A 23,912-nucleotide genomic window follows, 5' to 3' on the forward strand; every position below is an offset into this window, starting at 1 on the left:
TCATTGTGAGAAGGGGAGGAAAAGAAATATAAGGTATGCAATGAATAAAAAGCCGACAATTACCTAGAAGTATCTGCTTGTAGATTGTCATTACTCAACATTTCTAAAAGGTATCTTTGTTGTCATTTTACAGATATCGGTAAAATCCCTCTAAGTCGTGGTGTTCTCTTGCCATAATGTGTTATTATGGACAGCAGGCAGAGTACACAAAATAAAACTTCCCAGCATTTTTATTTCTAGTTCTGCCTTAAAGTGACACTAAACTCAAGCGTTAAATCCTCTAAGCGCCTGCATGTGACACTAAATCTTAAAAATACATACAACTACTCTATTAACAAAAATGTATCTTATTTGTGTATCACTCGGCTGTAGATCCTCAAATCATCTCTGAATTGGTGCTGACACTGTCCTTCCTTCTGGAGGGGGGCTTTTGTTCCCCATGGTCCCTGCGTGTGTTGTAAAGTAGTCACCACTCCAAGCTCGCTCCTGTGAAGGACTACAATCTCATGTTTAGTTACTTATTTGTACTGAAGTATGGCATACGTCAGTGGCAGCGAAAGGGTTAAAAGGTGTAGCAAAGAGATTTAATCACCAGTGTAGCCCTCGCTTATGTTCACAGTATAGAGTCATTTGTGACATGGAAGCACACAGCCAGGGAAAACTAAAACAAAGACACGATTGAGTAAGCTGGGAATACCTTTCATCTCTTGATGTACTGGCCGAGGCCGAGTTCTGCGCCTCCTTCCTTTGCCGTTCTACTCGAGTCTTAAGTTTGCCATTTTCAGAATCCAGCTGCAATTTCTGCTGCTTTAGCTGCTCCACCTGTGACAAGAGCAGGAAACTGACATGAAGAATGACCTCTATGGAGTTATTATCCTATTATATTTACTCTCAGTTTAGAGATTTGCACCCAAAGTGCATAAAAACAGTCTGAGCTTTGGGAAGAAAACCTGTAACAGAAAAAAAAACTATTTTTCTCCAGTTTCTCCCCAAAACACACTTGTAGGTTAACAGGCTTCTACCCAACTGGGGATTTCAGGCTTTACAATGGCTGTAGGGTCACTGGGCCCCTTTAGAAGCAGAGACTGACGTCAATGTCACCAGCCTGGTCTCTGGAACATTGTGCACAATTCCAATATACTCCCCAAGGGGAAATAATGAGTCTTGCTCCATGTGATCACTGCCATTGAAGACAACTCAATGCTTTGTGTATGGAATGCAGCCCGTTATCCTTATTACACCTATTACCAGTCGGGTACCAAGTTCCTATAGTGACACAGCTTTACAAGAATCAATACTTTAAGAAAAGAGAACGCAACGTATTCACTAAATTACATAAAGAATTGCAAACTCCGTGTATTTGTCTTTTAATCCTTTGCGCTAGGGAAGGACCTTGCATTCGAGGTCGAGGCTACACACAGGCCTTGACTTACACTAGAGTGGACCTTTACCCCCTTTAACTAAAAATCACACCAGCATTCAGCTCTGCATGCTGATATGAAATCATCTTACATTCATTGGTTAAACAAACATTTTTTTAAACTTTTACTTACAATTTATTTTTTTCTACTTCCTGGTCCACTTTGGCACAAATTATGTCTTCGTGCCCAAGCGTTGTAACCTAGGGAGGCTATATCAGCAGAGCATTGCTGGGAAATCTCAGGAGATGGTCACATGTCCTAGTCACATGTGCCAGAGTTCCAGGAAGTAAAGGGAGAGCTAGTAACCTGCCCTTAGTTAACATGGCCACTTTGAAAAGAATGGAGAGGAAAATAAAAAATAAGATATGTAAAGAATACAAAGCCGGCAATTATCTAGAAGTATGTTTGTAGATTGTCATTGCTAAACATTTCTAAAGGCCTGTTTGTTATTTTTAAGATTAAAGGGGAAGATCCTCTGGGTCTTGTCCTCTGCCACCAACAAACCTACCCCAGGACAAACCTATGCAAGGACTAAAGCGGGGGCCCAATCTACCTGTCCTGATACAAATTTTTTTTTTTTGTTACCCAAAACCGTATTTAGCAGTGCCAAGAAGAGCTTCTCATTGGTCAGCACCGTCAGGTGCGGTTGAAAACACTGCACGTTTATTCGCATGCAGATAGTGGGGGCAGCGGGGTTGGTTTTTCCTTTTTTCAATAATTATTTACTTTGTAAAAAAAATTTAATTTTCATTTATTTTATTATTTTTTACTATATCACCTTTTTATTTTTTACATTTTTAATTATTTGTTCTTTTTTAGTTATTTTTTTTACTTTTTTAACTATTTGTTTTTCCCTTAACTTTATTGTTATCACACAGGGAATAACAAGCCCCTGTGTGATAGCATTTGGAGGTGACAGGTACTCTTTATTGACCCTGTCACCTCCAACACAGGAGTTCTAGCACAGCACTGTCACAGGAACAAGCAGCGGTCGGGGACAGAGCCTGTCACCGCTACACTGTCCCTGCTGTCACCACTCCACGGTGTCACCACTCCATGCCCCCACGGGCTTCACCATAGGAAGTAACAAGCTGTCTGCACTCTGCCACTAATGTTAATATATGCAGCTTGGTGAATAAATCGGCTCCACAAATCAGAAGGAGAGTTTTTATGTGTACATTCTGCTGACCTGCACATACGTTCATTGGATCACTGCTCTGTCACAAGGAAGAGCAAACTACTCTCAGAAACTGACTGCACTAAAATCCTCAGCAGCATTGTCAACCTTGCCGTAGTTCTCCCCTGTTGGACTACAGAACTCCATACACATGCCATCTCCAACAGCTCTCTGTCCTTCTCCACCTACATACATAGATTGCTTTGCCAGCCAAACAACGTTGCTGCCTCGACTCCCAGGAGCCTTCCTACACAATGGGGTGAATTTATCAAAACTGCCACAGATTGGTTGCTACGAGCAACTGCCCCAGAGTCTATCAGCTTCTCTCTTCAGTTTGCTCAGTTCAGCTTTGAAAATGAAAAGGTGGGAGGTCAAAAGAAACTGACCTCCCACAGCAGCTACCCCTGCAAGAAATTCGAGGTCGAGGCTACACACAGGCCTTGACTTACACTAGAGTGGACCTTTACCCCCTTTAACTAAAAATCACACCAGCATTCAGCTCTGCATGCTGATATGAAATCATCTTACATTCATTGGTTAAACAAACATTTTTTTAAACTTTTACTTACAATTTATTTTTTTCTACTTCCTGGTCCACTTTGGCACAAATTATGTCTTCGTGCCCAAGCGTTGTAACCTAGGGAGGCTATATCAGCAGAGCATTGCTGGGAAATCTCAGGAGATGGTCACATGTCCTAGTCACATGTGCCAGAGTTCCAGGAAGTAAAGGGAGAGCTAGTAACCTGCCCTTAGTTAACATGGCCACTTTGAAAAGAATGGAGAGGAAAATAAAAAATAAGATATGTAAAGAATACAAAGCCGGCAATTATCTAGAAGTATGTTTGTAGATTGTCATTGCTAAACATTTCTAAAGGCCTGTTTGTTATTTTTAAGATTAAAGGGGAAGATCCTCTGGGTCTTGTCCTCTGCCACCAACAAACCTACCCCAGGACAAACCTATGCAAGGACTAAAGCGGGGGCCCAATCTACCTGTCCTGATACAAATTTTTTTTTTTTGTTACCCAAAACCGTATTTAGCAGTGCCAAGAAGAGCTTCTCATTGGTCAGCACCGTCAGGTGCGGTTGAAAACACTGCACGTTTATTCGCATGCAGATAGTGGGGGCAGCGGGGTTGGTTTTTCCTTTTTTCAATAATTATTTACTTTGTAAAAAAAATTTAATTTTCATTTATTTTATTATTTTTTACTATATCACCTTTTTATTTTTTACATTTTTAATTATTTGTTCTTTTTTAGTTATTTTTTTTACTTTTTTAACTATTTGTTTTTCCCTTAACTTTATTGTTATCACACAGGGAATAACAAGCCCCTGTGTGATAGCATTTGGAGGTGACAGGTACTCTTTATTGACCCTGTCACCTCCAACACAGGAGTTCTAGCACAGCACTGTCACAGGAACAAGCAGCGGTCGGGGACAGAGCCTGTCACCGCTACACTGTCCCTGCTGTCACCACTCCACGGTGTCACCACTCCATGCCCCCACGGGCTTCACCATAGGAAGTAACAAGCTGTCTGCACTCTGCCACTAATGTTAATATATGCAGCTTGGTGAATAAATCGGCTCCACAAATCAGAAGGAGAGTTTTTATGTGTACATTCTGCTGACCTGCACATACGTTCATTGGATCACTGCTCTGTCACAAGGAAGAGCAAACTACTCTCAGAAACTGACTGCACTAAAATCCTCAGCAGCATTGTCAACCTTGCCGTAGTTCTCCCCTGTTGGACTACAGAACTCCATACACATGCCATCTCCAACAGCTCTCTGTCCTTCTCCACCTACATACATAGATTGCTTTGCCAGCCAAACAACGTTGCTGCCTCGACTCCCAGGAGCCTTCCTACACAATGGGGTGAATTTATCAAAACTGCCACAGATTGGTTGCTACGAGCAACTGCCCCAGAGTCTATCAGCTTCTCTCTTCAGTTTGCTCAGTTCAGCTTTGAAAATGAAAAGGTGGGAGGTCAAAAGAAACTGACCTCCCACAGCAGCTACCCCTGCAAGAATTTCACGTGAGTAATGAAAGCGGTTTCTTGCTGCAGCAACAAGGTACAAAAGACAAGACATACGTTAGAGAGGGAGACGGAGAGTTGGGTACAAATTTGGGTCATGCCTGAAGACTAGCTTTCATTAAAAATAATAATGTAGTGTGATTATTGACTATGTACATGGAAACTTAGACCCCACCATATTGTCCAAGCAGAAGCATACCTCAGACTTGTACTGATCCCGCTCACTGCAGCAAGCTTCAAGCTGGCGGAACACTCCATCGAGCTGGATCGCCATTTCGTCTACCTCGCTGGCGTTGTTTACTTCGGCATCATTGACCTGGCTAGCCCCCGGCTCGGATTTAATTGCCTGTAGTGTGCTGCACAGACCTTTCAGCCTGTGCACCTCTTTTAGGGCCTGCTCGTACTGCGACACCAGTTGCTTGCTCGATTTGTCTTGTGTGGGCTCTGGTACGGGGTTGGTCTGGATACAGGCTTGGGAAGTCTCTTTCTTCACTTGCTGGCCTAATGCCACAGCCAACTGGTCCTCTAGGTGTTTCACCTTCTCGCTGAGCTCGTCGCAATACTTGCGGTAATAATCTTTTTCAAAGTCTACAGCAGGTACAGAGCTTTGGTGGTTTGCGTGGTGAAGAAGCTCATTTTGTGTGGCGGTACCATTACAATAGCTGTAATCCTTGTGGTTTGGCACTTTCTGGCTCGCCTGAAAGTTGGCACAGCCATTGGAGTCGGCTTCCTGTTTAATATTAGTCACCCCCCTGTCAGTCTGGGTGGTGGCTGCAGTCATAACCGATGTGCTCAACACAGGGGCGGTGCTGTTTGGAGGTTTGGGATTATCGTTGGGTTTGGGAGTGCTGTCCTCTTCAATGATAATCACATCAAAGTCGCCCGCTGCATCTTCATCATCATCACCATCTGGAAGCTCAATAGTCTCTGATATGGTCATGTGAGGCTTTTTAGCAGGGGTCATAGAAGATTCAAAAGCGCCTGGACGTTTTAGCCTATAGTGACAAGAGGAAACACGGAACCGTGAGACACTAACAAAAATAAATAAATCCATAAAAAAAGCAAAACTTGTCACTGGATTGTCTTTCTTCTGCCAGGATGGGCATCTACTGTATAAATCAATCAATGATACTATTGCCTTACTATAAAACAGAACACATTTGTGCTTCATGCAAAGTGTCCACATCACTAAGTGTAGCTAAACTGTGACATTCTAAAACGTTTTACACCAACATTTCCATCCAAGAGAAACACCACAAAAGGGTCAATTCACAAAGAGAAACGCTATTTGCTCTCTCCAGTTGTTAATTTACCTCTCCTTATTTTTCCTTTGAAAACATGGTATTCACCAAAGTCCCAATCGTTATTTAGCAAGCTTGTTAAGGCTTCCGACTGCACCGAACGTTGGGGAGTTGTTATTTTGACGTGTGAGATGTTATTTTAGCAACTGAAGAGGAGTTTTTACTCCCCAGGAGTTATTTCTACATCTTGAATCGTAGAATTAACTTTTAAGGAGTTAATATACATTTGACTGATGCATTCTTGGACCAGAAGGGGAGAACAGTGCCCACAAATGACGTGACCAGTGGGTCATGAAGTGCCGCCAGCCTGCCTGATTGGTTAGGAAGCCAGGCTGCCTAGCAACAAGTGAAGCCAATCAGGAAGTCGGGAGGGTGGGTTATAACCTACCTCCCGACTTCCTGCAAAGGAAGCCAGCTCCATGCTCCCTCGGCACTGCCGGTCAGAGGGAGATCTCCCTCTGACCAGAAGTTTCGGTATTGGGGGTAGGTATCAGAGCATTTGGGTGAGTACAAGTACTCACCCAAATACTCGGCATCAGTGCATCCCTTGTAAAAATCTTAACCAATAAGGCTGAGGACACAGCCACACATGAGGACAAGGAGGACTCAGGAGGACAGGAGAGACTAACAGCAGTGGACACAATTATTCCAGGTTGCAAAAGATGGTACCATCAGTGGACAGGCTGCAAGAAGCTGGCTGTCAAAATACCTGAACAATCTGATTGGATGCAGGTATTATTCAGGTGTTTTGAGAGCAAGTGGGGCCGACTAGCAAGATACTGAAGCTTGGCCCAGTGGGAGATTCCTCCATCCACACAGTTTAGCATAGATGGTGGAATTTGTAGCACTTTTTCTATCTGACCATAGAAAACCTGCAGATAATAATCTATAGGTGTATGGTCCGTTTTAAGAGAGTGCTTTTCTCATGAGTTGGGATCCTCACCATTTCCTGAATCTCATAGGAAGGATTGCCACCTCACCCTTACCTAGGTGCCATGGGTAAGGTAAATATTTTTTCTAAATTGTTTTTTGCAAAGATGTTTTGTTTTTACAGCATTATTTCAGAGATTAAAGATGAAGGGAAGAACTAGGTATATAAAGCTTGCATTTTATTGCAGGGTATGCTTGAACCTCCAAAAGGTACTATCAAGTAAACTTTCCAATAACTTAAAATGTATCATAATACTGGCGGCTAAACAAACCATTGCCTCGGCTTGCAAAAGCAATTTGTACCCTTTGGGGAAGTCACGCGGCGTATGGACTTTTTCTGCTTAAACGAGAAGCTGACTAGCATCCTCGCAGACACCAACAAAACTTTCAGTAAGATCTGGCAACCATGGATAGATTATGCCCATCCCTCCTTGGCCCCAACAAGTCTCTCAGCCCTATAGGCTCCCGCGACAAAAAGGCTCAATCCGGACGAGCTCTGTGCCCCCCATGTATCATACTACACTGATATATAATACAATCAAAATCTCCAACTGGTCTATAAGGATAATAGGCAGCCTCACTGGCCAACCGATCTGTGCAGGAGGCAGTAATGGACGGGCAAACTTTAACAATATCAGACCATGGTGAAGCATTGCGTATTTAGAACACCCTGAGATTTGTCTGACAGGAAGGTCTGGGAGGCTGCTGCAGCTCTTTCCCGAAGTGACAAAGTCTCTTTGGACGTAGAAAAAAATGTCAGTAATGTGACCAACCTTACGGTCTTCATTTATTAGGAGTTTGCAATGTATATACATTTCATAATAGCATGGCACAACTGACCAAAATAGGTTACCTGTCAGCCTGAGAGCCGGCTTGGCCAGTGGTTTCGGGTGCTGCTGCTGCACGTCCAGGCATTAGAACTGGTCTGTAATTTGCTTGCACATGACTAAGAGCGGCTTGCATTTCTTTACCGAGCGGAGTGAACAGAATAGTCGGCTTATTGCTGAGCTGCAATCATATATATATATTACAAAAAAAATTAGAAGGGGATACCTTTTACACATGAAATCTATTATGTGTCTCTGAAGTTCAAATAAAAAAAATATATAAATATATATAATACCTGCTGGAGCAATTCAGATTTCCTGCAAGAATAGAAAGATGTAAAATATAACGGATTCAATTCTCAGCAATAAAAACAACCATAAAAGACTAAATACAAGACAAGACAAAGAGCCATTAATACTAAATAGTGACACATTCTGTTCTGCCCACAAATAAACCCCCCAAAATGTGGATAATATAATATTTCCCTATATACTGTTACCATACAAGTAAAGGCTCCTGTGTGACAGTCTAACATGTAAACAGAAAATGTCCTTTACCTTCCCCGACTGAGCCAAACCCTCCATTTGTGTCTCACCTTCCCCGACTGAGCCAAACCCTCCATTTATGTCTCACCTTCCCCGACTGAGCCAAACCCTCCATTTGTGTCTCACCTTCCCCGATTGAGCCAAACCCTCCATTTATGTCTCACCTTCCCCGACTGAGCCAAACCCTCCATTTGTGTCTCACCTTCCCCGACTGAGCCAAACCCTCTATTTGTGTCTCACCTTCCCTGACTGAGCCAAACCCTCCATTTGTGTCTCATGTTCAATGATGGCTGCTGATGAAGGCACAATCACCATACCAACGTCAACCCCAGTTTTCTATCCCGGAGCTCTTGCTTCGAGTCCAATAGATACCTTTTTTGCCACATTATCTTAAGAGCCGGTGCACACCTAGGCAACACTTCACCGCAATTGTGCACGATTCCGCAGTCAGGAGTCGCCAAGGTGTGAACCGATCGCGCTGTGGGTGCCATTATTTTCTAATGGCACTCCAGTCTCGCCGGTTTCCCGCCGCGAATCCGCCCGTGCTTCTGAACACGATCGTGGCTACAACTGCCGCGTGTCATCCATCGCAAAAAAAAAAAAGGTACATGCAGATGCAACTCCATTGAAATCAATGGGGCCACACGGCAATCGCTGCCTGCATCCCGCAGGATCGCGGGGGGCTGCACCGGGCCTAAGTCCTGACAAACAGGGATTTTTGCATTGGCTGCCTTTTGTGCTCCGGTCACACTTATGACATCCATAAAGGACTCTGCAGAAGCATGATGGGATTTGTACAGCAGGATTACCCAGGTTGCCTACGCCCGAGTTAGAATTTTAGATCCATGGCTGTGTAGTTGTGTGGCTAGAAATATCTACGTCCGCATCATATGTAATTCTCTATGGAGGGCATATAGGAAACCGCAAAGTTTGGACAGTATTGCTTGTGCATAAATATGATTTCTTGCTTTGTTCTGTAAAGGGGTGAGCTTACATGAAGCCCCACTAACCTCCTTTTATGTGTCTTTTCATAAGTCGAATGTGTGATGTCATCATCGTCCTCGGGCTCTTCAGGTACACTGCAGTCTCTGTTTATAAGATGAAGATTAGGGATACAAACGTGCACAGCAATGATCAAATCTAACACAGCACATAGTGGTTTCTCTTACCGGAACTCGGGGTCGGCGTTCATCTGACAATACCACTTCGATGGTAGCTTGCCTACAGCATCTGGAAGTTTCCTCCACTTCAGACAGACGTCACACTGGACCCAGTTCTGGTCAGGTTTCTTCCTAAACAAAGTGCACACAAAAGGATACTCAAATCACACTCCTGATCTAAGAACGTGTCAAATTCTTAACACTGGCTTAATCTCTTCTTTTGCACACAACTTGAATTGAAATGACAAGCATCCCCTGCAATGTATATTCCTGAGAGTTTCATCTTTCTGGGTGATATGGGTGGTGTTCTGCACATCTAATGCAGTGTTTCTCATTACAGCACCAGGTGTGCTAATGTAAGAATATAGCAAGCAGTGGCTTCACCCATCATAATACCTAGAGAGCAGTAGGACGTGGGCATCTGTAATGAGGTGTGCCAAAGAGGACAGCAAAATCAAAATCTCTATTTAAACCACCAAGGCTGATCAAAGTATCAATAAATATGTGTGCTGGCTCCACTGCCTCAGTGAACTCGAGAGCAGAAGAATGGTTCCAATAGCTAATAAGAACAGGTCTTCCTTCAGCCATTTTACTCGACCCCCGGGTAGACCACTGCGCATTTACTAGGCCCCCGGGTAGACCACTGCCCGTTTACTAGGCCCCCGGGTAGACCACTGCCCGTTTACTAGGCCCCCGGGTAGACCACTGCCCGTTTACTAGGCCCCCGGGTAGACCACTGCCCGTTTACTAGGCCCCCGGGTAGACCACTGCCCGTTTACTAGGCCCCCGGGTAGACCACTGCCCGTTTACTAGGATGGCTCCACTGCCTCAGTGAACTCGAGAGCAGAAGAATGGTTCCAATAGCTAATAAGAACAGGTCTTCCTTCAGCCATTTTACTCGACCCCCGGGTAGACCACTGCCCATTTACTAGGCCCCCGGGTAGACCACTGCCCGTTTACTAGGCCCCCGGGTAGACCACTGCCCGTTTACTAGGCCCCCGGTTAGACCACTGTCCATGTACTAGAACCTGGGTATACCACTGTCCATTTACTAGACTTCTATCTTTGGATGATTTGTACGACACACTAACTAAATCAGATACAATTTAAAATGTGAAATCTCCAAAGAAAAGCAAAAAAAAATAAAAATATATATATATACTTTTAAATTGCATTTCTGACCGAATACAGACTTGTTGCCAGAAACTTACTCAACATCTTCCACAGGAAGAGCCTCCCCGGTGAGGGTATTCTTATTCAGTTTCATCTCCTGCCAGTAGTCATTAAGTTTCTCTCCTAATGCAGTTAGTGTCAGCCTAACAAACAATCAGAAGACATTTGTAGCAGATTAAAAGGGTTAATTCAGAAAGAAAATACAAGGACTTTGATTTAGTGGTGGAGCGTGGGATCTGATATCTCTTTAGGATTTTAGTTCCTGCCTACCGTCCGGGGTGCCAGTTGTTCTTATCCACCTTCGGGTTTCCCACTCCTCCTTTTGTATTCTTTACAATATAAAATCATTTAAAGTGCATATAATCCCCAACAACAAAATTCTACTGTTTGCTCCCTTTTATTCTTTTAATAACACTATGGAAAGCATTTTATTACATCTTTCATAAGTGCAAAAACCAAATGCCCATCTATACAGGAGGACTTCACAGTAAACCTTTTCGGTTTCTCTTGTCCAGATACAGAAGGGTGAGTGAGTTACCCGAGGACAGGACTGGCAGACTCACCAGGTGAAAATAAAGGGGTAACAAACCTGAAAATAAGAAAATCTAATGCAGCCACCACAGCTGAGGACTGGCAAGCTGCAAGATTAGCTATATGCCGACAGTGCAGAGCCCTGCGGCAGCCAGGAAAGGTCCCAACAATATTGTCAGGATCCACTTAGCTGCCAGTCAATTTGGTGTCACCCCTGCAATGGTGTCACCCGGGTGCGGGCTGCACCCCCTTGTGACGCCACTGCTACATACTTCTTGAAAAACTTCTTAGTACTGGCAGGAGGTCAACTTGATACAACACCACATCTGCCAAAAAGAGTCAATATACCTAAACACTGCCACTTTACTGATCTCTAGGCGAGGTGGGAAATTCCTGCTTACCCAGCGCATGCCACGGTGCTGCTCATCGGCTCACGTGTCACTAAAAGGACATACGAGCCATTGGAAGGAACCGGAGCATGTAGTGAGGAAAATGAGTATTGCTCCTCTGGCTTTCAACACACAGACCATGGGAAAGGTAAGTATATTGACTTCTTTAATATTGTATTGTATACAAGTGACCTGGTCGTGACAGGGTTACTTTAAGGCTTTATTTTCAATGTTGTCTAAGTACATTGGGAAATCTGTATTGCACTGATGCCTAAAGGGTCCACTAGAAGGAGCCAAAGGACTCTGTTTTTTCACATTACATAATATTGATAGTGTTCCCCTTCCCGGAAACAAATCAAGCCAATACTGCCCATCCATTGAGCTTTTTCTCACGTTGTTTCCCGTTTCTGTTCTGTTACTAATAAGCTCAACTTCTCAGAGAAAGACTTAACACGGCTCTGTTTTGTGCCTTTAAATGTTGCCTGAGCTGATCTTTTAACATTTTGTGGTCAACTTTAACCCGTCAGAAAGGATGAAAATCAGAATACTGTTGGCTGGCGCTGATCATTAGACATGTTGGTGGATAGTCTGCAAAAGCAATGGGTTTATTTCTCACACTTACCGATAATCATTGGTGTAGTCGAAGTCCTGTTTGTTATGTGTGGGTTGTAAAAAGTTACTTTCAATAATGCCGACAACACCGACTCCCATATTGTTAGCCTAGAAAAAGAAATTGAAAAATGTAAAAATAAAATAATTTGAAGGAAACAATGTATACAGCCTACGCAGATCTCCAACAGGATGCGCACCTTTAACTGGCAGCCAACTCGCACATAGGCCTTAATGAGCCTGTTCTTGTGATACATCATTATGCCATAGTGCTCTTTGTTCCGGCAGTTGTATCCGAAGGTAATCTTCACAGTTTTAGGCTGGCCATGTTAAGGAAACTACGAGCTATTATCTCATTAGTAAAACACTCCAAGACATTTATAATGCGAGTGATTTTCACTCAGCCGCATAATCTGAGCCAACCTGTGACAATGAAACTGTCACAGATCGGCTCAGTAGATCGAGAAGTGAGCGAACATTTACCATCGCTCGCTCACTTCTCGACCTATCCCTGCAGATAGCCGTGACTGTCACTCACGGCTCCCTGCAGGGATTCCGCCCCTGCCCTGTCCGATCCTCCAGCGCTGACTGGCGGAACGGACGGGGGAGGGCACAGCTGGCCTCTGGATAGGCAGAGCCAGCTGTCAATCCCGCAGCTGAGTGGATCTCAACAGCAATGTCGGGGATCCGCTCCGGCGTCTCAGTATACCGAGCTTTGCGTCACGGGAGAACGTTAGTTTGCGTTCTCCCGTGACCCTTAGGAGAACTATGGGGAAAAGCCCTGACCCCATAGTTCTCCTTTAACATGTTGCCTCAGAAGGTCATTGATAAGGTGAGGTGACTGGGATGTTTAAAATCAAAAAGATCAAAACACATATGATCTTTGAAAACCCTTTGTAGGCGAGCAGAATTTTTACATTTTTAGCTGCAAAGGTGTGTGTGTTGTGTATGGGGGTGGGAAAGAGAATGTGTATAACATTATACACATTCTCTCCCCTCACCCCCACACAACAGCAGCAACACACAACAGCAGCAACAACACCACCACCACCACACCAACAACCATACAACAGGAGCCGGCTTAGTGGAAATGACAGGCCAAGCTGGCCGGACAGGTCAGCCAGTGGAGCAGGAGAAAAGCCGTATGCGGTGTGTTGTGACAGTGTAACGGCTGACAAGTGATGCACAGAGGAGAGAGCCCTGTCCCAGAGGGGAGAAAGTCTTTCAGCTTGACAAAGAGGCGTTAAGCCTTGAGGGCTTGTTCACACGATGTCCGGATTCTGTCCAGACCAGTTAGCTCCTGCACTAAAAATGCATCACAATGTATCCCTATGTGTTTTCTGGGCTCCAGTTCACACAAGCGCAGTGCTTTCCGTTCCGGACAGAAAAAGTACTGCAGGTCACTTTTTTTTCTGGTCCGGAACGCACAGAAACGTGTACGAACGCATCAAAAGCGCAAGGAAAACGCACCGCACTGGAGCTAACTGAAAAAAAAAGAAGTGTATTCTTGCTCAAATGCCAAATACCTTTCCATAGACATACGAGTAAAGGAAAAAAAATGTATCCGGGTGAGCTCGCAAATCCTCATTAACTCCAAAATTGACCCTTGGAGTCCCTGAGCCTCAAGATCGCGTGTACCCAATAACGACGTCTCCTGCGAGCTCGTTGTCTGCAGATTGCTGTAGCCAGCACCAAAACCATGCCTACAAACATGGGATACATGTCATCACCAGATTTGCATACACAAAGGGAAGTACTCGTAAGGAGAGGCCGGAAGTGACCTCAGAGCAAGAACCTGCATACTGACAGCCCCACCCCAAAAAATGGAACGCGGTAAAAATGCATCAAAAACGCGCTGCAAGCGTGCAAAGCGTGTCTGCAGATCTGCTCCAGAAAATGGAGTGAACAAGCCCTGAAACACGTTGCCTTCCCATCACCTTTCTACACGGTCAGTGTCCCTCCATCACTTGTCAGCCGCTACACTACTGCAACACAGTGCATGGCTTTCTCCTGCTCCACTGGGTGCCGATCTGTCTGTTCAGAAAGCTCGGCCGCCTAACTGGTGATCTGTCCTGCCAAATTGGCCTGCACAAAACTGTGATCTGCACAGGTGAGCATGGTGAGCTGATCAGTCCGGAGAGCTTGGCGCGCTTTAGCACAATACGCATGCAAGGCTTTCCGGACACATCTGCGGGCCACGCTCTCCGGACACATCTGCGGGCCACGCTCTCCGGACACATCTGCGGGCCACGCTCTCCGGACACATCTGCGGGCCACGCTCTCCGGACACATCTGCGGGCCACGCTCTCCGGACACATCTGCGGGCCACGCTCTCCGGACACATCTGCGGGCCACGCTCTCCGGACACATCTGCGGGCCACGCTCTCCGGACACATCTGCGGGCCAAGCTCTCCGGACAGATCTGCGGGCCAAGCTCTCCGGACAGATCTGCGGGCCAGGCTCTCCGGACAGATCTGCGGGCCAAGCTCTCCGGACAGATCTGCGGGCCAAGCTCTCCGGACAGATCTGCGGGCCAAGCTCTCCGGACAGATCTGCGGGCCACGCACTCCTACCTTGACCTTGTCCATGCTTTTACACAAAAACTTGGAATGCACTTTGGAGAAGGTGCCAATAATTTTTGTCCAGTCCATTTTTGGAGTTTTGCGTGGAATGGGTCAGATTTTAGGTTTTTTTCCTCCACTCTTTTGTGTCATACCAATACAAACAAAAGAAATAAACATGAGAATGCCTAAACATTTGTAATGGCAGCAATTTTCTGCGCGAAGCGGTGCATTATCTGGATGCAGGGGTGCCAATATGTTTGGACTGTATATGTCAGTAAATCATTAAATAGAAGGATACAGCCAGAAACTTGGGTCTGTAGACATCCTTTTCTATGAGGGCGAGGCTTTTGGAAACAAGTTGTGTTTGAACTTTTTCCCCTCTGATTACGATCTGCATCCTTGGTTTCAGATAGAGAATGCTGCAATATGCCTGTAAAAGAAACAAAAGCTCAAAATTAAAACTATCTCCTGCAAGGAGCTTGCAAAGAGATTCCAAAATATTATCCTTCTGGTGAACACAGCAATACATCAAATGTCTCTGGAAATCTCCCATATCCTAATGATAAAATCTGTGCTAAACAGGACATGGGCAAGACTCTGGCTCTAGTTTCATTGTCCTCCGCTGGAGCTCAGTTCATATTCTTAGCCCCAGAGCTGGAGCAGAGTTAAGCAGCATTTAGAATGGCGCAGAGCTCTGTAGCTTGAAGCTGCTCCTGTAATGCTATTCCACATGACTGAAACATTTGAGATGCCTCCGGTCAGCATGCAGTTACTTCTGCATTCCCCATTCTATCCTATAAAGCATAAAGCAGAGGTGGCCAAACTTAACCCCTTCAGCTGTGGCGAAACTGCAAATTCCATCATGCCTCACCTTCTGCAAGTCATGCCCGTGGCTGTTAAGAGTCTTGCAATGTGTTATGGGACTTGTAGTTTCACAACAGCTGTAGGGCCAATGTTTGGATACCCCTGCTATAAAAGAGTTTTTTGATGCCAAGGGAGTGAATGGAACGTACACAGCGCATACTCGCAGCCAAACCTGGCTCAAAAGATTTTGACAAGAGGCTCATTGGCTTTGTGGGCGATATCTCTCTGGATCAGGGACAGGTGAGTAGAAGAATGGCGTAGGGGATTGGCAACCAACAATTTACAATGAATCCTTAGCAACAACATGAAACCAGGATCAGAGGGGCACACAAAAGGGACAGCTCATAAAAACCAAGAACAGGGACATCCTGACCTCTGTTCTTCAGTATGACTGACTTTTAACAGTCAAAAAGGGGCAGGCCGGTTTACTTTACATGGGAGGGAGAGTAAGTGTAAATATGTGTGTGTACTGTGTTTACACATGGAAGTGTATACAACTTAAGGGCATGTGTGTATGAACTCATCTGTGTATGTAAGCGCAATACATGTGCCACTCTATATAAATGTATGACAAATGTATATTATTTATTTGAACACAACCCTTGTGTTTTACGCAGAACAAATCTGGTCAATTTTGAGTCCAATATAAAACACTTCCATAAATGTAACTTCTGGAGTAAATCCCAGGTTATTAATATTCCTCTGCCAAAGAAGGCAATTCTTTTATTTGGCAGTAGGGATGTGCAGATACCAGCGCCGATGCTTGGCATTTTCATGAGAACTACCAGGGTGCAGCGGATGTAGCTGGGACCGGGCTCTGGCGCTGGCGCCCCACACTGTCCTGAAATCATTAGTCTGTATTGTTTTAGAAAAACTGTCACATGACAATAAACAAAAATGTATCAGTACTTGTATCCATGAGCACTTGGACAAGTATCAGTACTTGCAAAATTGGTATCGGTGCATCCCTTATATTTATAAAACAAAATCATACATTAACCCCTTCATGACTGAGCTAGTTTTCAGTTTCTGTACATAAATGACTGACACACTTTTTACATTGTTGCTGTGTGATTCTTCCACAGCAGTAATATACTTTCTTACTAAATGTACTCACACATATTATATATAGTTTTTTAGAGGACAGATAGGGCTATATAATATCAAACATGTACTTAACGCCTCACTTAGTTTGAATACAATATAAAAAAATGAGGAAAAAAATTAGAACACACTTTTTTCACAAGTTTTGATTATAATTTTTTTTTAGAAATTTGTTATAATAATTATAGTATAAAAAATATATTTATATATCATTATTATTTTCCTTATTCACTTTATTTTTTTACCCTTTGTAAAAAAAAAAAAAAGTAAAAAAATACTTTTTTTTTTGTCAGTTTATATCAAGCAGTCACTATGACTGCTTGAAAAAATAACTATTTTTTTAAATTTTTGACTATTAGGCTGCTCCAAACTTAGGAACAGCTAATAAAAACCTTAAAGACTGATCCTGACAGCATGTCAGATTCAGATCTCACTAAAAGGTCTTTGATCGGCCCAGAGGATCAGAAGTCCGATACATTTCACCAAAGAGATACAATGTATCATAAACATCAGGCTATCTAGCTGTCAAAACGAATAGCACAGAGGTGACTCACACTGCTACCTCTCTGCTATTTTCAGCTGTCAAATACGGGATCGCTATTTAGCGGTCCCGTATTTGCATGTAACAACTTCATTCTTTCATTAATGAAACAAAGAAGCTTTTACAAAAGCTTAACTATTTCATTAATGAATGCCTCAATACTGAGGCATTTATTAGTGACTGGTAACTGCTGAGAATCAGCGGTTACCAGCATTACAAAGCCTGATATAACTCGTCACGTACAGTGTACGTGGCCAGTCATATAGGCAGAAAGTGCCGGGACGTACACTGTACGTCTCCCGTCACGAAGGGGTTAAAACAGAGATGTACAAATCCCAGGAGCTCCGTGTGCTCCTTACAAATGACAGCTGTCTCCTCACTTTTGAATTTTTCTCCAGTCTTATCTTGGAGCTGGAAAAGTATCTGGACTTGTACCGAGTATGGTACTTGGTATCGGCGCATCCCTATTTGGCAGTTTCCCTAAGGCCCTGTTCACACCAAATGCAGAGCAGATCCGCTCAGGTTTCTGCACACGCAGTGCAGTGGGTTGTGCCGCGTTTTTGATGCGTTCCAGGTCGTTTTTGTTTTGTTTAACATGGGCTTTCAGTGCGTTCCAGGCATTTGCATGCGTTTTTGATGCGTTTGCATGCGTTCCAGAGCAGGTAAAATAGGGCTTGCTGCAGTTTTTGCACCTGCTCTGGACCTGAACGCTGCGATGTGAACTGGAGCAAAAAATACCATTGGAATACATTGGACGCAGTTTTGATCCGGTCTGCAACTGCTCCGCGCTCGGTGTGAACAAGGCCTAAAGGTTACATCGTAATAAATCTGGTGATCAGCAGTTATCTTTAGATTTCCTGATGAATTGATTTGAACTGATTTTATGTTTTTCGTGTGATTAAACTTATGACCTTGTATGTGATCCATTAAAAAGATAAAGGTTTTGGTTTCAACTTTTACATACGTACAAACTATAGAATGACAACCTTATGCAACGCAATTTTAACAATTTATTAATGGTAAAATCGGATTTTTATACTCGCTGTGAATTGGTCAGAATGAGGTCATCATGGGCTGCCAACATTTGTCTCACTACTTGTTTCTCTTCATTCAGAAGAGAAGCCGTTTCCACCTGAGCCGAGTGGAAACTACTTCTGTAAACGCCTGCATATAAAAAGCCTCTGGAGGCACCTGCATGTGACATTAAATCTTAAAAATGCATTTAACTACCTTAACTATTACCAAAAATGTATCTTATTTGTGTATCACTCGGCTTTAGATCAAATCATCTCTGAATTGGTGCTGACACTGTCCTTCCTTCTGGAGGGGGGCTACTTTTGTTCCCCATGGTCCCCGTGTGTTGTAAAGTAGTCGCCGCTCCAAGCTCACTCCTGTGATGGACTACAATCTCATGTTTAGTTACTTATTTGTACTGAGATTGTAGTCCATCACAGGAGTGAGCTTGGAGCTATATCTAACATGTGTAGCGCGATCATGGTTTAAGTACGTGGGCGCACCTGATGCATGTTTACGTGCCGACACTGTTCTTCCTTCTGGAGGGTGACTACTTTTGTTCCCAATGGTCTCTGTGTGTTGTAATACATGTCCCCAAGGCAGAATACTATTCTGCCTTGGGGACATGTGTTCTGCTGTGGGACATGTATTCAGTTCTGGTGACATCAGTATGTACTCAGCGCTCCAAGCTCGCTCCCGGGATGGGCTACAATCTCAATACAAATTAGTAAACTAAACCTAAGACTGTAGTCCATCACAGGAGAAAGCTTGCACCGGTGTCTACTGTACAACACACACGGGGACCATAGGGAACAAAAGTACCCCCCCTCCAGAAGGAAGGACAGTGTCAGCGCCAATTCAGAGATGATTGGAGGATCTACAGCCGAGTGATACACAAATAAGATCCATTTTTGGTAGTAGTGTGCTTGAATGAGAAATATGAAAAATACCAGCAGACGCTAGAATACAAATCCTAACGCAGCATGTGACCAGCTGACGTACACGTAATGAATAGTCACTGTCCGGAGCAACTTGGTCCACTCTGTCTTGCTTCTTATAGCCTTTCTTGGAAGACCCATCAACCTCCTCAGGAATCCTTATGTCATATTTATCAATAACAAAATCAAATTCTGTGCAGCCACGCTTGTCCCTAGAGAGAAAATAAAAACAAAAACTTCAAAAAGAGCAACTTGGGTTAAAGTAAACCAAAATCCAAAACCGTTTCATCAGTTTAGGATAGAGTGATGAAGGGTTAAAAATCTCCTGTCAACTTTTGTATTTTTTTCTGCTCCGGTTTCCATTGGGGACATATTCCTTCACATCTTTCAACACCTCTTAGATAGTTGTCATTGGAACAAATGTCCTCATTGCAAGAAGACCGATTGAACAATGATGGAGCAGCAGCACAATTCGGAGTCATCACTCCCGCCTCCTGTTAGGATAGTCCCTGTTGGCGCAAGCTCTGTAGCACAGCCTGGTTCCGGCCCTCTCTCCAAACCTGAATGCTGCTACATACAAGAGCTCAATACAAAAATGTAGGCACTAAATAAACTATTCTTTTTTCAAATGTAACCACCACCCGTACGCCGAACATAGCAAAACGACTGAAGCCTTGTAGATTTGGGTGAGCTTCTAAAAACGCACTTTCAACATTTTAAACAGCCAGCGATATAGGTACATCATGAAGTTTTCCAGTTCCTGAATACATAATTGAGTACTTCCTCTGGCAAATCCCACAATTCCTTCTTTGTATATGGTTTACTACAGTCCCCAAAAGCAAGAATGCTTCTACAAACTATTATGGGACTGAACTGGGAACACTGAGTGAAGAGGAAAAGCTCAGCCCAATTATGTAAGCCCCCGTTCACACCTAGGCGTATTGTCAACAGCTGATTCAGCGCGACAAAACGCTCAACCTCTTTTCTATGACCCCTGTTCACACCTTTGCATTTTGTCGCAAGCAGATAAACACATGTCGTGCAAACTAATACATGAGCTACTTGGGGCAGATTTCAGCTCGTTTTGTCCCCATAGACTCAATAGAAAACACTTGAAAATGTGCGTTTTGATGAGGGAGATTGCATGCGATGATGAGGTTTCTTATAACTCAAATCCACCAATTTTTTTTTTATTTCTGTGTATCCTAGAGACAGTTAGAGCCAATAGAATTCTGCCAGTACACATTTTAGCAGACATGGGTGTTTTTGGGACACTGCAGTGGCATTTTGTTAAGGAGACATATTGCTGTAGGAGGTTTCCAGACATAGCTTTCTATCACTATTCGGAGATTAAACCGCACTTGTGTGATAAATACTGCCGAGACTTCGCCCTGATCCTTGTCAGTCAGTAAATAATTTACAAGACATTCAATATCGTGCTTCAGCAGCTGTATTTCCTCTCCAACCCAGGTGGGGAGGAAAAAAACACTTTATACCAAGTTACATAGACTGGGTGTCCAAATTAAATGTAAAAGTCCCAAGTCCCTGCATTTAAAGGAAAACAATAATAATAATTGTAAAATTGCTGCACAAGCCATTTAGCTAGGGAAGCAGGAATACTGTTTTTTTGGTATCAAGTACAGATTTTTGTCTTTCTGTACTTGCAGATTCCGAATACAGATACCGGTACTCCCGGGAGCCGGCTTCCCTGCCAAACAGGAAGCCGGGGGAGGACGAGTCATTATCCGCCCTCCGGCTTCTAGATTGGCCAGGAAGCCGGCTCCATGCTCCCTGGTGACTAGGGAGCATGACTCCCAGCCCGGCTTCCTGATCGCGGAAGTTCTGGTATCGGGAGCATTTGGGCGAGTACGAGTACGAGGCCCAAATACTCGGTATCCGTGCATCCCTATTATTGTGCCCTGACAACATTTAAGTCTGTATTTCCCTTACATATAAGTCTATATTGGTTCTGTCAGTTTTTGCCAGCAACAGGACAGTCTATCTTTCTTTCCGGCGGTTTTATTTTACGGAGGTTTATGAAGTGGATTAAGTGAATTAATTCTTCATACCAAGGCCCTACCTTCTTAGGTTCCAGATAATGATCCTGGTTCCTTTTTTGCCTTTAATAGCATCAAGCTCAGCCAAAAGTTCATTTTGAGTTTTCAAGAGAGAGTGTGTCAAGATTGCTCTCAGATTGGCATCGGAGTCCTGCGTCTTCACCAAATGCTGTAATAAAAGTTAAGGGAACTCACAGAAAACAGAAAAAAACTTGCCTGTCAGAACCCATCCAGTGCATGTTCCTGGGGAGCCTCCAAACCAAGGCAATCTGTTTGCACAATGCCCAGCTCCAGGATAGAGCTGAGGAGGCTCTTCCCGCCACCTCAGCATCCCAAAATACTATATTAGCCACAGCTTGTGGGCACCTGACCATCACACCTTTAAGAGCTTGTTGGCCATCCTATTCCCCAAACCATGGGCATTAATATGGATATGATCCTTCCCTTCGCAGCCTCCACTCTCCTGGGAAGGCTTTCAACTAGATTGTGTGTGAATTTGTACCCACCAAGCCAAAAGAGTATTTGAGAAGCAAGTTACTGTTGTTGAATGAGAAAACCTGGCTCTTGGTATTTCAACAGCAATCTTCACTCAAGGGTGTCCATTTACTTTAGTTCATACTGTGGAGGAGTGATATTTAGGTGCCCACAAAGTTTGGGCCATATATGAGAATTTCAGTGAACAATAGAGGGGAAATAAAGTGGAATAATGTGTATTGTTATGCCCCAGGGTAATAATATATCCATCTCGTCATTCTAATGCCTCTGAAGGTAACGGAGTTGTACATTTGCATTTGGTTAATTTACCAAACACAGTGGAAAATTATCAGAGAAGAAATACGTTGCAAACTACCTTAGACTCTGTGAGAATACACCTCGGAGGGTGAAGGGAATTGTGAAATAGGTTTTTGCTTTAAGTCGATATCTCTCTGACTGAAACCACAGACTGAGCTGTATGAACTGAAGAGAATGTTCCGACTCATTCACTTGTGTCAATTTCAGCTACTGAGTTCTGTAAGATTTGAACACTGGATGGGAGCTGTAAAACACGAGAAAACGAGCCTACTTATGAGTGTGCATAATACTGATATGCAATATTTGATGTGTAACAGTAAAAAAAATGAAAGTTGAAATTGGGGCTAAACAAAAATGGTCTAATTGGCAATCTCATTGATATATTGGGGGGAATTTATCAAAACTGGAGCAGATGAAATCTGGAGCAGCTGTGCATAGCAACCAATCAGATTCTCTCTTTTATCTGATTCTCAGTTACGATTTGAAGAGGAAAGAGAGAAGCTGATTGGTTGCCATGCACAGCTGCTCCAGATTTCATAAATTCTCTTCAATTAATCTTGATGTCCTCTGTGGATGCTTTTTCAGCCCTGTAAAGCAATCCATATTGAAGCAACTCCCGTGGCTCTGTGCAGGATGATCCTGTAATAAAGACCGGTCACTGCTGATCTCTATTTTGTGGATGGTGACTGGTCTGGTTTCCTCCCCCCTGTAGTTTTCAGCAGGAAATCTGCAGTGGAAGGACCAGCTGAGTCCCTCCCACAGCTCTGCACATAGAAATACATTTATCTCTGCTTTCACGTAGTAATATCTAAGTATGGAAATGCATTATTGGCACATAGCAAAATGGATTTAGAATCAACTAAAACATTTTTCTTTATTGCCAAACAGTAAAAAAAAAAAGAAAAAAAAAAAAAAGTAAATTCACAAAACCACAATTCCCTTGCAATGGTTTTATGCAAGCAGCCCCCTCCTCCGCTGGTCACAGTCCAGTAAGTAGGCTCTGCAATCATGCAGAACATCCAGCTCTGTCCTGCATCACAGGAGCCTGACCGGCAGATCAACAAACATGCCTGCTATCAATCAGCCAGGGAGTGAGCACAGTATGCGTCTCTTATTTACATATTATCTGTTCTCCCATCAGCAGATACCAGTTAATAGCCTATAGAAACCTAATCACATGTACCCTCAACTTACAATGATATGGGCTTTTTAGAACAGCGCTGGCTATTTCCACCAGAAGAAACTGATCACTTAGACCTTCTACTATACAGTCAAAATGGAAATATAAAAAGGAGTCTATTCCAGGTTTTAAGACACGGAACAGGGTTCTGCCAATTATCTCTTTGTGTCCCTATGGCCAACTGTACATGAAGCACTTCTGTTTACTGCACACAGAAGTACCACTATCTACTATAAACCAACTGGGGCACAAAGGAATGCTTTGCATCTTAGCTCCTTCTCTGCTAAAGGAAGGAATAACCCACTTATATTGGAATGGATATGGATGATAAAGGCAATAGCCTCTAAATACGGCTCTGAGAGCAATGTTGTATTATATGTTTATGTACATCTTACTCTAACCTGAAAAGAGGAAACAGAGCAAGTATATTTGTGTTCTATACTTTCATTAAACAATGGTTAATGAAACGTTAGCAGAATTCATCTAGGTCAGAGAATAACAGGACTTTTCTAAACCTTCTCGTTATACTATGCTAGGGCCCCACATCAAAGCATATGAACCGCTGATGTACATAGAAGCGAGAAAGTCTCCCTGATAAAAGGCGATGAATAAACATGGTGGATTCCATGTGCAATTTGTGGACTTGAATGCAGTCATTGAGAGAAAAACCCATTAAACTGTTCTGTTACAGGAGCAATAACTCCTTGATCCAGCAGAACAGAGAGGGCTCAGTGGAAATCTGCTAATCTGTGTGGTGACAA

General features: G+C 43.5%; 1 protein-coding gene across 1 annotated transcript in view; it reads right to left on the bottom strand.

Moving 5' to 3' along the window:
- The window catches only part of MORC3 (MORC family CW-type zinc finger 3), a 40,525-nt gene that overhangs the window by 219 nt on the left and 16,394 nt on the right, over positions 1–23,912 (bottom strand). Inside the window, exons 5-17 of the mRNA XM_018561487.1 lie at positions 21,203–21,350; positions 19,187–19,334; positions 14,960–15,091; positions 12,298–12,417; positions 12,111–12,208; positions 10,607–10,711; positions 9,405–9,527; positions 9,246–9,323; positions 7,986–8,007; positions 7,824–7,870; positions 7,512–7,575; positions 4,831–5,622; positions 698–822 (exon numbers count right to left, since the gene is read on the bottom strand). Of these exons, the coding sequence (XP_018416989.1) occupies positions 698–822; positions 4,831–5,622; positions 7,512–7,575; positions 7,824–7,870; positions 7,986–8,007; positions 9,246–9,323; positions 9,405–9,527; positions 10,607–10,711; positions 12,111–12,208; positions 12,298–12,417; positions 14,960–15,091; positions 19,187–19,334; positions 21,203–21,350 (2,002 nt within the window). The remainder of the gene's footprint in view (positions 1–697; positions 823–4,830; positions 5,623–7,511; positions 7,576–7,823; positions 7,871–7,985; positions 8,008–9,245; positions 9,324–9,404; positions 9,528–10,606; positions 10,712–12,110; positions 12,209–12,297; positions 12,418–14,959; positions 15,092–19,186; positions 19,335–21,202; positions 21,351–23,912) is intronic.

Source organism: Nanorana parkeri, unplaced genomic scaffold (assembly GCF_000935625.1).
Source record: "Nanorana parkeri isolate BGI_ZX_2015 unplaced genomic scaffold, ASM93562v1 scaffold527, whole genome shotgun sequence".
Classification (NCBI taxonomy): Eukaryota; Metazoa; Chordata; class Amphibia; order Anura; family Dicroglossidae; genus Nanorana; species Nanorana parkeri.